General features: G+C 31.9%; 1 protein-coding gene across 1 annotated transcript in view; it reads right to left on the minus strand.

Annotated features, from left to right (window-relative positions):
- The window catches only part of LOC145297479 (calpain-11-like), a 151792-nt gene that overhangs the window by 71449 nt on the left and 60600 nt on the right, over positions 1–19743 (minus strand). Inside the window, exons 5-9 of the mRNA XM_080143349.1 lie at positions 15580–15757; positions 12968–13051; positions 11496–11581; positions 5724–5801; positions 3206–3305 (exon numbers count right to left, since the gene is read on the minus strand). Of these exons, the coding sequence (XP_079999475.1) occupies positions 3206–3305; positions 5724–5801; positions 11496–11581; positions 12968–13051; positions 15580–15757 (526 nt within the window). The remainder of the gene's footprint in view (positions 1–3205; positions 3306–5723; positions 5802–11495; positions 11582–12967; positions 13052–15579; positions 15758–19743) is intronic.

A 19743-nucleotide genomic window follows, 5' to 3' on the forward strand; every position in this document is an offset into this window, starting at 1 on the left:
GACTTGAAGACAACCATATTATAGACAGCTGGAAAGCAGGAAAACGGAAGACAATTCCACAGGCGTGCAGTTCTAAGAAATAAGCTTTGATCATGGAATCTATGTTTAGGTTTAGGCACAGATAAAGAGTGGGGAAAATTATTGATAATGTTTTTAGCTAGTCTAGTGTTTCTTGTGAAAGTTTGGCGAGGGGGGACCATAGATTGAAGCTCAGTCGAACACTTTCTATGAAAATAACGATAAAGCAGAGACAAACTCGCAACATCTCTTCTGTGAGATAGAGGTTGCAGCGAAGAGAAAAGGACATCTACCACCAGGCCACGAAGTCTATTTTGAACCCTATCAAGGCAGGACAAGTCTTTTTTTAGCAGCTCCTGCCCATATGTGGCAACAGTATTCCATCCTTGGACGTATCTGGCTCTTATATAGATAGACAATTGCATCAGCAGTGAGATATCCACTGGATCGATAGAAGAATCCGACCATTTTTCTAGCGGCCTTGGCAACAGATTTGATGTACGATTAATGTCTAATATATATATACACACATGCATATATATACATATATATACATATATACAGATATATATATATATATATATATGCATATATATACATATATATGCATATATATACATATATATATACATATATACATACGTATATATACATATATATACATATATATATATACGTATATATACATATATATACGTATATATACATACATATATATATATACATATACATATATATACATATACATACATATATATGCATATATGTGGATTTTTTTTAACAATCAATTTTAATACCTTTTAAATGGTATTATATTGATTATTGTACCAATATTAACCTCGGTTTAGCTCGATGAGAATTCAGAGCAATATAATTTATATAATCAGAAAAAATATGCATATATATACATACACATATATATATACATACATATACATATATATACATATACATATATATACATATATTTATATACACATATATATACATATACATATATATACACATACATATATATACATATACATAAATATATATACATATAAAATATATACATATATACAAATATATACATCTATATACACATATATATGTATATATATGTATATATGTATACATACATATATATACATATATATATATACATACACATATATATACACATATATATACATATATATTCATATATATACATATATATACACATATATATATACACATATGTTCATATATATACACATATATATTCATATACATATACACATATATACACATATATATAAATAAATATATATATACATACATATATATGCATACACATATATACATTCATATATGCATATATACATACATATATACATTCATATATGCATACATATAAATATATACATATATATATACAAGCTAGAAAAGCATTTCATCCAAGGCATGAATATTGTTAAACAAAATTTTATTACTATAGGCTTTTAAAAATAAGGGTGCAAGATTCAATTTGAAATTTATTTATCTTCAAAATGTACTTTTATAAATTTTACAAAGTAAGGTATAAAAATTTAATACCTTACTTTGTAAAATGTATAAAAGTGCACTGACATATATATATATATATATATATATATATATATATATATATATATATATATATATATATAGGAAAATTATTACTGTGAGTCCAGAATGAGTTTACAAATTGTTTCAGCTAGAGGAAAATCCTCAAAGAGAGGAAAAAATCCAACTAGCATCGTCAGAATTCATAGATGGACTAAGTTATAAAGTCAAATTCTGGACTCACAGTAATAAATTTCCTATATACTGCTCTGACTACACATTGAGCACTCTAGTCCGGTTTTTTCACCACTGGTAAATATATATATATATATATACACTTATATATACATATATATACGTATATATACATATATATACGTATATATACATATACACATATATATGCATATATATACGTATATATATACGTATATACCTATATATACATATATATACATATATATATACGTATATACCTATATATATACATATATATATACGTATATACCTATATATATATACCTATATATATACATATACACACATATATATATACGTATATACCTATATATACATATACACACACATATATATACATATATGTATACATATATACACATATATATACATATACATATATATACATATATATGTACATATATATATATATATATGCATATATGATGAAGATTGCAACGTTTGTCAGACGAGTGCCACTCCCTCAGGCACTTAAAGTCCATTAGCCCAATGCCTGAGGGAGTATACATAGAAAGATGATGTTACAGAGTCTTAGCATTGTACGACAGCTAAGTCTCTCTCTCTCGATTCAAAATATTGAGATCCACCAACAAGCAAGAGCAAGATAGCCAGCAACAAATTAAACTGCATACCAGCTTAATGCAGGTACTGGTCTTCCGCTTTATGGTTTTTTAAATCAGAGATTTGCTTCTCCTAGAAAGGATGGCTTCGCCACGGCTTACGGGAGCCCTCTCCACCCCAACACATATATACATACACACAAATATACACGAAAAAGGGTTCATTCGCCCTTTGTCGTGAGGTCATACCATATGCTTCTGGTACCATGTAACCCAGTACTACCGGGTCACCGGCGATTAAACTTCTTCCCCCACAAGACTTGTTGGTGAGGAGGGCGGCTAGTCTCCCTGAAGGAGTATACATATATACATACATATATATACACATATACATTTATATACATATATATACACATATATATACATATATGCATATATATAAATATATATATACATACATATACATACATATATGTACATATATATACACATATATCCAGATATATATACATATATATATACACACACATATATATATGCACATATATATATACATACATATACATACATACATACATAACTATATATACATACATATATATATATATATATATATATATATATATATATATATATATATATATGCGATCTCAAGATTTGAAACACCAGCAATTTGAGGAAGAGGATTTCATAGGTTATATATATATATATATATATATATATATATATATATATATATATATATATATATCGGTTCGTGTCAGCCACACATTTAAGAAAGTTAATAATATATGATTGAATTAATTTCAATATTCACATACCTGACTTCTTCCCTCTTCCAAAATGGCCAACATGGCCCCTTTTTCAATATGACACAAATCCAAAAGATCAAAATACTTCATTACATCTTCGATGGACATCCTTAAATAAAAAAAAAAACCAATTGAATAAATATTAATGGTAATTCTACTAAAGACTTCGAAAATAAAATTATATAAAATCAAATAATATATATTTGCCTTTCTATACTGGATTATCAGAATTATATAATTGTGAAATAACTATATACAATGTGTAGTAAATGCAAAATAAAAATATTTTAGTAATTTTAAATAATTTCAAGCGCTTTGGAGAATGATTACCAATTCATTTAATTTTGGGTGTATCGTCATGGTTTGAATTCATGTTTTGAAACGTAAATCATAAATATAATTATTTCGTTGAGGAAATGCCTTTATAAGATACTAGCGAGGGGTACCCGGCGTTGCTCGGGTGTTTGGAGGTGTGTATGGTTTTGGGTAAATCAAAACTCCGGGGGGGGTAAAATAAAAAAAAATGTTTTGGTAGGTGAGTATGAGGATCGAACCCTAACCCTTGAGGCAAAGTTGGAAATTAAAGTGTGAAAAAAAAAAAAAAAACGTGCGACGTTAACCACTGGGCCACCGTGATATGAAACAGGAAGGCGTTTGAATTCATTTAACAACAGAATTGACACGTGGCCGCAATAAAAGTTTACTCTGCTGCTTCTATTTGACCTACAGTATACGCTTAACTTTTAAAAAACTATTTAATGCAGTATTTTTCTTATTTCTAAAAGTAGTTAAGGTATCTTCTATTTCGAAATAGACACATCTTGTACTGTATTAATTACGTTTTAAAATAGAGATGACCGACGGATAGACAGACAAAATCTTAATTTATATAAGAGTAGACTTTTAAGCGGGTTAAAGACTTGCAAAAGTTATAGCCCGTTGGGCCCTTCATGCAAAATTAGTGGTTGAATATGGTTAAATGTGTGTTTATTTTTGCATTTAATACTATTCTTTATTAATTCTTATTAATTTCTAACTGTGCATACCATAATATTTAGTTCGCTGCCTCTTATCATCACAAAAGTCAATTTAAAATAATCACTTAGTTCCCGATAAAAAATGGAAAGTAAATAGTAATCTTTGTTTATTCCTATTCATCTTTAACTTTGCAGCGAACGGAAACTATAATAATTAGTTTGTTGCACTTTATAACAATGATCAATACAGAATTTCACTCAGATCGGCAAAGTTGTTTCAGAGAAAAAGTGGAACGAACAGACAGACAAATAGTCAGACAGACTACAATAAATATAATACAGATTCCTTGGGGAATTATTCTGCCATACTTTTTCTCAACAGCTTCATGCCTAATTGATGTAGTCAATTTCATATTTTCCAACAGTATTTCATCTTCAGTGTGTGGTCGGTATTAATCAGGATGCCTTCATACCTGCTCCTAGCACTTAACCCATTACATGTTCAAAGAAGTTCTGAAAAGTGTGCATGGTTAAATTGTTGGAGAAGCTGAAATATCAAAATCAGTTGAAGAAACATTCTTCGAATAAAATAAAACAACCTTATTTCAAAATGTATAGTAGAACAAACTACGAAATCATTGACAATCATTAGACAATTTGTATTTTACTTGAATCGCACATAATGCAGGAAAAGAACATTTTTTCATTTTGTTTCAAAATCCCTTATCTCGTTTCCTAGTTGTGAAGTGATAACTTAGCAATTTGTTCTCCCTTCACTTATAACATTATTCTTTATTCTGTACCCTTTCCCCTGCTGTTTCCATATCTTGCTAATATAAACTTTTATCACTTCCATAAATTTTGTCGTTGAACATTTTATTAAAAGAAATAAACAAGAATTTTTCATTCATTTATTTATTGCGGACTATTATCCTCATCTTTATTAGTTGTTGTTTCACGACGTTTCGGCAACCTATTCCTCTGGCCTTCGTCAGGTGGTAACCGCGACGGATAGGAACTTCGAATCTCTTAACTGGATTCTCAGTAATCACTGTCATCCATAGTTGTTGTCGTCTCACCACGTTTTTTTTTTTTTGGCCACGTAAGCCTCTGGTCAGCTTTGGGTAGGATTGAAACCGCTATCTTCAGACAATTCTCATCTGGAACCGTAGAGATTCAACGTCTCTTTCAACTGCGCCACGGACCCCGAAGAAATAATATATAAGAATTTTTTTATTATTTAACCCTTTAACCTGGCTGGACTAATTCGTTAAGTCATAACTAAATGAATAGTTATAAATAAAGTGATAATTTATTTAAACACGCATTGTACGTATTAGTTCAGTATCTGAGTAGATGCTAGATAACTTCAAATTGCAACTGTCCATTGCTTACATTCAGTATGCCGCCATCTGTCTCAGAGAGTCGAGGGTTTCGTTTGTTGTTGTAAACACATTTTTCAAGCACTATGGATAATAATCAACGTAAGTTTATGAAATGCAATAACAATCACAGCAACCAAAAAAGATGTTAGAAATAAGATGTATTACCAAAATTCGCCTTCATTCTCTATTACTAATCCAATCTTTTCTTTGTCGCTTTCCGATAGCTCGGACCATTCAGTAGATCTGAAAAATAAAATGTTTTAATTTCACAATCACACAAATAATACATAAACAAATGCGAGTAAGATAATACAAATACTAAATATTAGTGATATAAAAATATATATTAGAACATTGTTATTTATACACACGAGAAGTTTTCACAAAGGCCATTATCAAAGCTTTCTCTCCTGTGGTGTTCCATGCAGGCTTGATAACAACACATCTCCTCAGATTTTCAGTACTTTTCTTCATCACTTTCGATAACATTTGCCTATTAATTTGCGTTATCGAAACAACCGTATACCATTAATTTTCCACTAGCAATGGCTATTGGCCATCGTTGGAATTTTGGTGGTAAAAAGCTTCTCAAGATCCTCTTCACACACATTCAATGGAGTTCTGATTAATGCTTTCTCTCCTTTTCCCATCCTCCTTGGCTTTCACGACTATTTGGTGGAGTGCCAGTTATGCTGACACTGCATTGTTTTAGCGAGGGAGTAACTTACGATTAAACTGTTTCAGTTTTCTTAATTTGATATGGTATTCCTCTGTCTTTTTGTTTGACTTTTGTTTCATTTTCTATACCCTCGGTAAGCGTTTGTAGCTAATCTCTGCATTCAATTGTTGCTTTAATATTTCAGCCGTTTTTATTATTGCTGTATCGTCTCAGCCGTCATTCCAATCGTAATTCATATACCTTCCATTTTTTTATTTTGTTTTTCTAGATTATTTCTAGGACTCTTATTATTACTGCTCTCATCTTACTTTGTCCTCTATATCTCTTTCAGCTCTGTAGCCAGTGCCGTGTCCCGTTGTATGCTGGTACAGCGAAGTCTACCACCTAGCAGAACTTTTCTTCTTGTGAACTATTATGAAAGTCGGTATTTTTTATTTGATCATTTTATCTATTTGTACGTCATGTCTCAAAGGATCTTGTGATTTCCGTTCTCAAGTACTACTATCGGTTCGTCCTTGTACGATTTGTCCGGAAGTTAAACACGTGGTTGATCAGTGTACTGATTTTCGCACTTGACCGTGTCTATTCTTATATTGTTTGAGTTCGTTTGCTGCATTCACTTATGTGCTTTATTGTTGCATCTCTTTGTCTTTTTTCTTGTGTCTTGAGGATCTTTGTTATTATATTGTTATCATTATTATTATTATTATTATTATTATTATTATTATTATTTATCATTCACTCACTAAGAGTTCTCACACAGATCATCATAATAGATTGCTCACTGATAACAACCGGTGGCGTTCCCTGGGGTCTGAGTGACAACAAGTCTCCCAAGATTTTAAGTACTCTTCACCTCTTTCTATAACTTATGCAAATGAATTTGCACAGTCGCAACGGTTGCTTACTTCTATCTGGCAGTTACCATTGCGGTTCACTTGAATCTGGGTGGCAATAAACCTCCCTAAACTCATAGTCATCTTTACTCTCATCCACTGGCGACCTCGTTAGTGCTCTCTTTTTGATATTATTATTGGCTCACAAGGAGCTTTCACACAGGTCTTCAGAGATCTCTCCCTGAAAACAGTCCGTGGTGTTCCCTGGAAGCTGAGTGACAACAAATTTCCCCAGGTTTCCAGTACTCTCCACCTCTTTCGATAACATTTGCAAATAAATTTGCATTATCGCAACAGCTGCTTGCCATTGATTTCTCGTTGGCAGCGGCTAATCGTCTTCGCTGGAATTTGAGTGGCAATAAGCCTCCTATAGGTCCCAGTTCTCTTCACACTTATTCGACTGAGGTCTGGTCAGTTCATCAATCTTTCCTTCCTCCTTGACTACTTGGTTATTTGGTCTCGCTCTTTTTTTTTGGGGGGGGGGCAGTGATGTGGCAATGAGGGGATGGAGGTAAGGTTGAGATAGAGAACTTATAGACCTGCGGCTTCAGTGTTCTTGGTCCCATGTAGTGTTTCATGTTTTGCCTTTGCAGCAGTTTGTCTGACCCGCGCTTGTTGCTCATGTGAATTAGTTTTCACATTCAAGGGTTTTTCTTGCTATTTCAGCTGTGTTCATTATTGTTGTTCGTTGTATTTTTGCAGTAATTTCTTTGATTCCAATTTCTCCTATTCTTTTTTCAAAGTTTTTCATGATTGTTCATAGTGCTCCTACTATAATAGGTATTATTTTGATTTTCTTCATTTTCCATATCCTTTCAGCTCTCTGGCTAGTTCTGTGTATTTGCTCCGTTTCTCCTTTTCTTTGATATTATGTGATCAGCTGGAGCAGAAAAGTCTACGATTTGACAGGATTTTTATTTCTTGTTAATTATTACGACGCCCGGTCTTCTTGCTTCGATGAGTTTATCAGTTTGTATGTCCATGTCCCATAGGACTTTGTCATTCTCGTTTTCAAGTACTCTTTTCGGCTCATGTTTGTACCACTTGTCTGTGCGTTCGAGATGCAGTTGTTTGCATAATTCCCAGTGTACCACCCTTCCCACTTGGTCGTGTCTATTATTGTATTCCTTTTGGGCCAATTTGTTGCATTCACTTATTATATGGCTTATCGTCTTGTCTCTTTGTCCACAAGGTCTGCATTTGCTGTTTTCTTGTGTTTTGTCAATCTTTGCTTTTATGTGGTTGGTTCTTATCGAGTTGTCTTGTGCTGCAATTATTAGGGTTTCAGTTTCTCGGCTTATGGATCCTTTTCACATCCATGTCCAAGGGTTTTCGTAATTTTCATCTATTGTCATCCTTATGAATATCCCGTGTAGTTGTTTCTCTTCCCACTTTTCTTTTCTGGTCTTATCATTTGTCTCTCTGTTTTCTGTTTTATTGATTTTTTTCTGTGTCTCTTGCTGCTATGATTATTCTTTCGGTGTTTTGCATTATGTATTTTTCTACTTCTTTTTTGCTGTCAGTCACACAATCTTCTATACTAACCAGTATGAAGAGTCTTTCCACCGGTCGTTATCAGTGATATATATATATATATATATATATATATATATATATATATATATATATATATATATATATATATATATATATATATATATATATAGCCTGACGAATACTCAGGAAAATGTAACCGGAATACTCTGTGTAGCTTAAGTGCCATATATACTTTTATAACTTACTACCTAACTCTACCTCTGTATTGAGCACTGTTGAAGTAAATACTAAAAATTTACGCATAACATAATATTTCCGTATATTAATTCCTGTGATTAAATGAAGTAGTTATATATATATATATATATATATATATATATATATATATATATATATATATATATATATGTCTTATTTGTAGTATTCCGAATTTTACTGGGTTTATATAATTCAGTAATCGTTCATATGCCAATAAATTTTAAGACAAAAAGATATAACTTAAACTGTAAGCTACAAAATTATCAGATTTAATGATTGAGCATTCATATATTGTTTTAACAAAAACCAAGACTTCAAAGAATGGGTTGATGGAAACAAATAGTGTATTTCATCGTTAATTACAATTGTTTCAAGACTATTCGGACAAATCCAAACATTATGTCATTTGAAAATTTTCACAGGAACAGACTTAGTGAATAAAAACGCATTAACAATAAAACATTTTCGAAACCATTTCCCGTATATAGAAAAGAAAACAAGCGAAAGTAGTTTACCTATATCACATCCTTGCAAAATATTTTTTATAAGTATATGTAATTATATATATATATATATATATATATATATATATATATATAGTTAGTAATTTATAAAATATATATGGCGATTAAAATACAAAATTAACTGTCTTGAAGTTATATATTTGGATTTTACCGTCACTGGATTATTTATCTTTCACCAGACTATCCATTCACATGTAATCAGCTTTTTCTTCACCATATTCCCTCTGATTCACTTTTTTGTTATCAAGTAAGATCTTTGACTTACTTGTTGTTTCATCAAATACTTTTGCATGCAAAATCCGATCCAGCATTTTGCTAATTCCTACCCTCTGATGAGAAGGAAAGTATCTCTTCGAAACTCCGCGGATTAAGGACTATCCACTTATCTAGTGTTTCCTTTTCAGATTAAATATGTTTTTAACTCTTTTTCAAAGTGTTTTTTAACATGTTTTATTAACTGTTTTCTAGTATATATATATATATATATATATATATATATATATATATATATATATATATATGTTACATGATAAGGGCTGTCCTCTTTTCATGTAAGTATACAAATAGAGAGATTTAGTTAAAATGAAAATGAAATAGAATAGACGAAATTCGAACCTCGTAATTTAGGTTTAGAAATAGATTAGGAGAGAGAATTAGAGAATGGAATGTAAAAACAAACCATTGTGTAGCTTAGAGATAAAATAGTTTTAAGAAAAGGAATGCAGCTATAGGATAATTTAATAAACATGTTTTTAACATATTGGAAATATAGGTTACTGGAAATATAGGTTAAAATTCCCTTTGTAAACAAAGGAAAAAGTTTTGGACACGCATTTCAAGAACACGTGAAAGAAGACACATGTTTTAACATGTGTATGACGTCATGGAAAATGGGAAGTTCTCGATATAGTTAGAAACTTTAGAGTTAAGAAAAGAGAGTCTGAGAGAGAGGCTGAGGACGACAGACGACAGTCTGGAGTCCAGAGATGGGAGTCGAACGTCTGGAAGCGAGACGGTCACCTTTGAAACATAGAATGTAAAACTTTGAGTTCCTGACTAAGAAAACCACCGACCTGTCGAAGAAGAAATAAAACGTATCATCATGTGTTTTTATAAACGTCGTCTTTGTGTTGTAATTCTACCAAAAGGTAAAGAGAAATTGTCATTATATGTCTTATATATCCTGTGTTTTAAAATGTCTTCACATACACAATCTCACTACATCTCATATCTACAATGTGAACACTAAGACTGTCTCAACACTGTCTCCTCACTCAAAGAGCTTCTACACTTCTAAGTATGAACATTTTATATATATGAATCTCTTCATAAAACGAACACAGAACGCAACATTTTCTTAATAAGACTCTCTAAGAAAGTCTTTTAATAAGACTTAATAATAATAATAATAATAATAATAATTATTATTATTATTATTATTATTATTATTATTATTATAATATAACATATATATATGAAATAAAAATTACAATTAAATTTACCAAAATGATCCCAGATGGTAAAAAACTAAAGTATATTAAAAATATTAAAGAATTAATATTTATAAAGTAATCTCAACCAGATGTAAAAGCTCAATAAAACCAAATAGGAGATAGAGCTTATAATAAGAGCAAACAGTTAATAAAACATGTTAAAACACACTTTGAAAAAGAGTTGAAAACATATTTCAGCAGAGGGAATATGGTATCCATTCACGTGTAATCACCTTTTTCTTCACAATATTCCCTCTGCTTCACTTTTTGTTATCAAGTAAGATCTTTGACTTATTTGCAGTTTCATCAAATACTTTTGTATGCAAAAGCCGATCCCGCATGTTTCTAATTCCTACCCTCTGATGAGAAGCAAAGTATTTCTTCGAAACTCCGCGGATTAAGGACTATCCACTTATCAAGTTTTTCCTTTTCAGATTAAATATGTTTTTAACTCTTTTTCCAAGTGTTTTTTAACATGCTTTATTAACTGTTTGCTCTTTATATATATATATATATATATATATATATATATATATATATATATATATATATATATATATAATTACGTATAATTATTTCGATGTACTTACTCATCACTCCATCTTCCATTCCACTCTTTTCGTCCCCATGGATTCCGAATTCTCACAAGATTTTCCTGTTTGTTCCTATAAGTAACCTGAATGACAATGCAAACTTTTTCTTAAAATACAATTGAAATAGAATGCGTGTTTTTTGTTGATGTTATCGAACAAATAATTGCCATCAAATTCTGAAATTTATTCTCTCTTTTTGTCAGTTTGTTTCATTTTTTCTGGCATTCTTTTAATAACTTGTTCCCATAAATCTTTACTCTGCATATTTTTTTAACTGACATTTAGAAAAATGTTTTAATATGGCACATGTATTTTTTTGATGCTATTAAAAATGGCCAGTGCCAGTGGATATCCACTTCATTTACCATTTTTTCTCTCAAGGTACTGGCAAACCCTGTAACATCACAAAACAAACGAATTAACTGAATCCATTAATTAAGGTATTCGTATTATTTAGATCCTTCGGACTAATTTTCCTATCTTGAATGTTTTTCCCACAATGTTTTGGTCTATGTACTCTCCAGCTTTCTTCAGTTGTAACTTGTCGAACTCGGGAATCTCTCTGTTAAACTGAACAATCTCTTTGTTTGACAGAAAGATTCAAAAGTACGACAAGAGATACCTAAAAAAGGACGTAGGTTACACTGACTGCAACATTGTGCAACTAAGATGAGAACAGTAGTCTGAAGAATCCAAATAGTACTAAAAATATCTCTTTATCTAAAAAATCATAACCATTCAGATATATGGGAATACGTGCCTAGTCTTTATTTTTGCATATTATTCCGACCTTTTTGATAAAATTAAAGAATGTTACCTATTTAACACAAATTACCAAGGCTTAAAGCTATTCCAGGATAAGAATTGACGAGATTGATAAATTGTTAATTGAATGAGAGGGTTTAAAATGATAAATAAAAAAAGAAAATTAGTCGAAGGATTTATAGCAATTTTTTTGCAACGTTAGATTTGTATATACAATAGTGCTGAGACGAGTCATCGGAGTGGGGAATCAAAAATAGAAAAATGGATAGATATTTAAATCGGTATCAGAATTAGAAAAAATGTGTCCCTATTTTCCAATGCCAAACCCGATTCCTTTAATTGTTAACATAATAAATATTTATTTCAAAACTGCATTGAAAATAAAATCGTTATATAACTCCCCATGATTAAATATATGTACCTACTAGATAGTGTTTTTATGAAGATAATCCGGAAAATATAGATAGTTATTCCATAACTAAATATTTTAAGGATTTAAAAGAATTGGAATCGGGAATTTAGAGTTGTATCCGGAATTGTACCGAAATTATGAAAAATTTTGAAATCGTCCAATCACTAATATATTATTGCATATTATGTAATATTTAAACGGACTATATATGGCAGTATTGAATATTTTACAATATTTTAAAATTATATAATAGTTTATTTGAAAAAAAAAAGCAATTAAATCTCTGATTTACCGTTGCCAGTTTTGTAACTGCATACGCATGATCTTCAATTAAACCTTCGGGAGTTTCCGTCTGCATTCGGGAATTGTCCCGGTCCTGCAATTTGTGAATGAAAAATTGATATATTAATGAACAAAAAAAAAGGTTTTTCTTTAATACTTAAATATCTCTTTCTCTATCTCGATTACTACATAAATGTCGCTTTGTGTGTCTGTGAGTTCCTTCCCCATAGGTTCTGAAACGGCTGAGTCTTTTTTTGCAAATTTTACACAAAGGTAATTTATATTTCTGGCAGTGTTCTTAGATTTGTTTTGTGCAGAAATTCATCCGATAACTATCGAAAATCGAAAAAATTATATCTTAAAAATAGTCTATACTCTTATAGACAAAAATAATTTTTGCAAGAAAATATTTTACGTTATACCAGTGTAATATTGGCTGGTATAAGGTAAAATATTCCCCAGTAAAAATTCTTCTGTTTTATCTATAAGAAAAAAAAAGATTATTTTTAAGATCGTCAAGACCAAATATCAGCTGACATGATATTGTAAACAAATACGGAATTTGATAAACAACATTTTCTTTATTATATTTTTTAGCGAATTACTCCACTGGACAAATTATTCCTTGAAATATATAATATTCAATGGAGGATTGATTCTATAATAATATATAGGCAATCTGCATAAATCAAAATATCACTTCTTATTGTTTACCATGTAGTTTCGCCAGACTATCGTAGAATTTTACCTTAACTTTGCGTGATTCGTCCAGAAGAAAACATATTTCTCTAATTGCAGAAAGAGCAAGCAAAAGACCATTATTAACCGAATGTTATGCTTAGGTGTATGGTGAGAGGAGTAATGTAGGCAACCAGACGAAAAAGCATTAAAATATCTATGTCCGTTCAACAAGATGCCCGTAAAAAATGTTGAAGATTGCATCAGCCGAAACGTTGTGAGAACAGCAATCGGAATAATCCAAATAATAAACATAAAGAAATCACTTTTGTCAGAACTTATTCTTTTTTTCTTGTCAATCTTTAAAACGTGAGAGTTATTTTCCGATAAACCTCGAAGAATTCAGAAACGACTTTGAGAACACAGATGCAAATACATTTTGTGTTATATTCTCATGTGTACATTTTCTATAAATAGGTTTACCTCACACGTAATAGAAGTGCGCGCGTGGCGCAATGGATACAAACGTAGACTATGTGATTAGTCAGTCGCTTTAAAATATAATTGAATCGATTGCATTCAATTACACATTGATAGCAAATATAAAACCTGTGACCATATTATTTGGATTCATCGGACGTCTGTTCTCACTTTGAGTGTGATTTTCACAACGTTTCGGGCGATGTAACCTCCAACTCTCTTCAGGTGTATCTTGTCGAACAGAAATGTTTCTGTTAAACTCAGGAATTTGGACGGAATTTCAAGCGGAACCCTTTATTTACTTCACGGAGGTAGCATGCTCTTGTTCCGTCAGTCTTGACTGGATAGAGATCCTAATAATTTGCGAATTACTTAGGACCTCTATCCAGTCATGGCTGACGGAACAAGAACATGCTACCTCCCTGAAGTAAATAAAGGGTTCCGCTCGATATTCCGTCTAAATTCCCGAATTCGACAGAAACATTCTCGAGTTCGACAAGATACACCTAAACAGGATCGGAGGTTATATCGACCGAAACGTTGTGAAAATCACACTCAAGGTGAGAACAGTGATCCGATGAATCCAACTAATACGAATAACCAATCCTTATCTAAAAAATTCCGAAACATCGATTTAAATCGGATACGGAGGCGAAAAAATACAGAAATGGAAACATCGAAAAACTGACTGCTTTATAAACGCATGCGATGGCTAAAAATGCCTTCTCAGCGAAAAATAAAATTTTACTAAATAAATTACATGTTTATAAGAAGCAAGTCTTAATTCTTACTATTTTATGTTCAACTGTAAAGGCAAATTTAGGCAAGACTAAATTCCTAAACATGGCTAAGAATTAATGATTACTGCCTGTGACTGGCTTATTTCCACTTCCTATAAAACACTAATACCACAGATCTTCAACACAACATGGAAATGGAATTGTTCATGAAGCAGTTAGTCGAAACGCAGATAATCTTTGTCGCACCAGACTATATTTAATATTAAGTTCTCTAGAATACAACATTGAGTGAATTTCAGGCAATGATAGTATTACACTTATCCACATGTTCTTCAGGTACCGTTTTTTAGGAAGGCTTTTTTTAGATTTGATAGTGTTTATTCTGATCTACTTGTTCAGGTGTCAGTAGTAAATCTATTTCTCTTTTGAAGTGTCCTTTTTGTGACCATGACTGAATACTTTTTCTTGTCTCTTCTCTTGTCATTATTCTTCTTCTTCTTATTATTATTATTATTATTATTATTAATATTAGTAGTAGTAGTAGTAGTAATAGTAGTATAAGTACAAGCAGTTATAATAGTAGCAGCACCATTTTTACGGCAGCGAACGGTTGTACAGTACTGAAGCAAAGAAGTAGTTACAAATCCTTCCAATGCTCCGGAACAATCGCAAATGTGATATGCACATGATAATAAATGTCTGATAGTTGTGTAAATCTACTTACAAAAATAACGAGACCAATCATTGTGCTCATCGTCCACATTTTGGATAGAAGTTCAAAGAGATGTTCCGGAGTATTCACCCCATTCCTCAAATGAACCCGTTCGGACACGCCTCCCGTCATGTCGACCAGTGCATTGTGGATGCTTCCGCTGTCCAAATGATCATAACTACCATACAATCTATCAAAATATAAAAAAAATAGAAAAGTAGATCATGTTACGTATGAATCAAATGCACAATATTAGATTGACATAAAAACAATGCACTGATATATGATCTGATTCTATTAGTGATGACATTTAGTCAAGGTGGGTTGTGCCGGCTCCAACTGAATTTGCAATATCGAATTCATGCAAGTACGTCGAAAGGTGTTCCCCTTTTTTTCCTTAAGCGATTATAGTTACCGATGGATAATTGAGACCCAGAGAATCCCTTCAATTTCCAGAGAAGAGCAGCATACAGCGCTCAGTTTTGTTTAATGATCATCCATTTGCTATTGACCAGGTCGCTTGTTGCTTAAATTTAGTGATTTAGCAAGAACCGATGACCAACATGATATAAATAATGCCATTATCGAAAGTTTCTCTCGTGAACATCGATGTGAAAACACAACTTTCAATACACTTACATTTAAATTGTTACATATGAAATACAAATATAGTTTGCTTTTATAATTCATGTTGACTTTAAAAAGGTATATCGCCACTTTAATGTAAACAACAATTTTAGACCATATTTAGGGGAGATGAGCGAGATATCGATTTACATTACATTTATACGTCTTCAGATCACTACAGTCAGGAAAGCAGGTAACAGGGTGTTATCAGGGTAGTTATTTATGAATATTAGAAGTAAGAGAGGTCCAAAACTTCTGAGACGCTCCTACATTAATATTATGATGTTTATATGCACGACGATCAAAGACAACTTGGATTATCCTTTTGTCTAAGAAGAATCTAATTACATTTAGTATTCGTCCAATAATACCATATGATTTAATTTTCATTACCACCGAGGCTATTTTGCAGCTATTTGGGAATAAAGATTCAGCAAAGCATATGTAGTATCTCTTGGAAAGTACAAGGGTTAGCTCAGCTAACAATTTTTATTTAGTTTAGCAGGAATGAGATTTGGATGTGTCTAAATTTTTTTTATGATATCACGGACATGAGAAGGAGTAATTTTCAGATCATTAAGTGTGGTTTCAGTCTGCATAGGGAAATTTGGGAAGGAGTTATTTGTTGAGTTTAAGGTGAAGTTGGAGATAAATCGCCAGTCAAGCAATTCGGCCTTCTCAGTTGTTGTGCATGTGATCTTCTGGATAGTGGATAGAGAATTAGAGGAGGAATTACTGAGTGTTCTCTAGTCACTACACTATTATATTTTTTTCATCATTTTACTCATCTACACAAAGTCCAGGATTATGTTATTAGTAATAAGCTTAATAGCATTTTTAGGCATTTTCTTTCCGATGAAGTGGTATTCGCTCATTCTCTTTTTCCTGTTAATGCTAGTGTTACTCAGAGACCTATTCTATGCGTGGCAATGTTCCAGCTCGTTTGGTTCGATGGTCTAGTGGTCTTTATCAATTCGCTGGTTTGATACATCACAGTAATACAGCTTCCTATTCTAATAGCTATTTTGTCAATAAGTTTAGACGGATAGAACTGCCCTGCTAGTGAATGTTTGGCTTTTGGTTTGGAGAACGTTGAAATGATTATAAAATACTGGAGAGTATATTAATAAAGTAGAGAAGTTGTCCTAGTACTACTCGGACATCAAAAGTGATCAAATTTCTTGGAGAAGCTGAGAAGAAACCCAAGAAATCACTCAAAAATCTGTCAAAGGAGGCAAAAGTAGTCTTCAGGGCGATTTTTGTCATTTTCCACACTGTCCCCAAAAATCTATATACAAGCACCAAGAAAAGAAAAACAATTGATATATGCAAGTTGTGTTTATGAACAAAAGCAAAGGGCCAAAATCCTCATATAGCCTATCATAGATGACACACTGCCTGATCTGGGTTTTCGGTGATAAAAAGGCATTTGACATCCAGCCACATTTTAATATTCAATGATCAGAGTTGATATCGTTGGTGATGCCGAGTTGCGGATTTTTACTTGAAAGCAAGGCGCAGTATCAATAGTGATGTCGGCCAAATATGTGAAACTGAAAGGAGTGCTTTGATTTTTGTGAATGAAAATATGAAAACGTCTTTTCATTGTTGTCATTGGCAAAAAGCACGCCAGAAGACGCTGTTCGTTATTTTAACGGGGTCAGATTTTTAGTACAGAACAAACGTAATCATAAATGATTAGTCAAGAATGATCCACAGTTCATTTCGAGGGAGCAATTGTTTCCACCATCTCCAGACTTTAATCATGGACATTTCAGTATTTAGTCAATTTTAGAGAGTAAGGTTTGAACTTCTCATCATACAATTTAGGATGCTTGGAAGACAGAATTGAAGGAGGAATGAGTCAACATTCATCACGACACTATTCGCGACTCTTGTAGAGATTTTCTAAGAATTTGCAGAAGGTTATTGATGCTGAAAAGGGGTTATATTGAATACCTTTTAGAGATCCAAAAATATGAATGATGTATGTATCTATTTATTTTTGTTTGATTTGAATACTGTGAAGTATTTAATAAACTTGGGCAAATAAATTGTGACCTTTATGATTAAACACCATGTATATCATGCTGCCCGTATATGCAAGTGTAAATAAAATACATTTTTCATTTTAGACAAATGTTTATTAACAATAAGTGTTATTTAGTTATAAGAAGTGATCTATAATTAACTTATTCTAATAAAAAGTAATTTAAATGTTTTGTCATTATAAAAACACCGCATTATTTGTATTGTTCAGAATAATCGTGTCATCCTTAATTCAAAAGGTTTTTTTCAGAATATATTGAATCGAAGTGCTTAGCATATTTGTCTAAGTCACTGACACGCTCTGTTATTAGTTTTGTCACGTAATGTGCTTGGAGCCCTTGAACTATATAATGTTTTGAGTTATGCATGTTTCAATTTTTGGTATTTCCACAGATTAGTTATCAAGCTATATTTCGTGCAGTTCACATATGTTTGGTTTTTCCAGACGGAAATTACGTCCTAACGTACGTTGCGACACTGGTAATTTTTTTTTTTGGGGGGGGGGTGAATAGCCATTGTATCAACTTTTCTCGTCAAACCAATAATGGTGCTTACATTTGGACAGCACTTCCAGTTAAAACGCGTGTACAGCTTGTTTTAATCTATTCACTCATTTCCGATATCAGAATGATTAAACAGTATACCAGCAAGTTTTTCGTATGAGTTAATAACAGGGAGGGTGGCATTTGTTTTAACTTTCAATTCAGAGACGTTAATGCGTTTGGCTATTCTTTCATCCTTGAGACCGACGCCTAGCTGCAAACAGATAAAACCCCGATGATCTCAAGTGTAAATTTTGCAATTCTGACCCCTTAGCAGCCCGTTTTTTTCCGGAGGAATTAAAAAGTTTTTCACATGTCTGATAATCCTATATACCAAATTTTAAGTCTTTAGATAAAAATTCGTTGAGTGTATAGATTGAGAAGTGTCCTGACACACACATACTCACTTTTATAGATATATAGATTTAAATTGGAAAAGGTGAAAATTTGAGAAACATAAACGGGTATTTCGGCTAGTTTTTTTTATATTCTGTTCTAACAAGGATTGCATAAACTATTATCGGCATAATTAGTTTTATATACGTTTGGTTTTATTTCTCAATTTGAAGGTATCTTAAAAATGATAGAAATTACAAAAATAATTATTGATATATTTTTTAAACTTTATTCACCCAAAGCAAGACACTCTGCCACCGATGCGTAAGGAACTACTGTGATATGAGCCAGACATATAATCCATATTGTATCAAATTGCTGCGTGTTGGTACAATCAAGGAAACGGAGAGCAGAAAGGGAATTACAGATGCAAGTGGGCCTAGAAAAGAAGTTATCAGTCGAAAATCTTCTGACATCTAGAAGTTTCTACAGTGAAAAGATGAAGTTTTCTTCTTTTGTCAGATTGGTTGGGAGTATTTTTAAGTGTGTATATGTGCGATAGATTCATTGGAGCACATCCCGTGTATTTCTAAAACAAGCAACACTGTGGCGATGTAGATAG

Source organism: Euprymna scolopes, chromosome 18 (genome assembly GCF_053919585.1).
Source record: "Euprymna scolopes isolate OS-2025 chromosome 18, ASM5391958v1, whole genome shotgun sequence".
NCBI classification, from domain to species: domain Eukaryota; kingdom Metazoa; phylum Mollusca; class Cephalopoda; order Sepiida; family Sepiolidae; genus Euprymna; species Euprymna scolopes.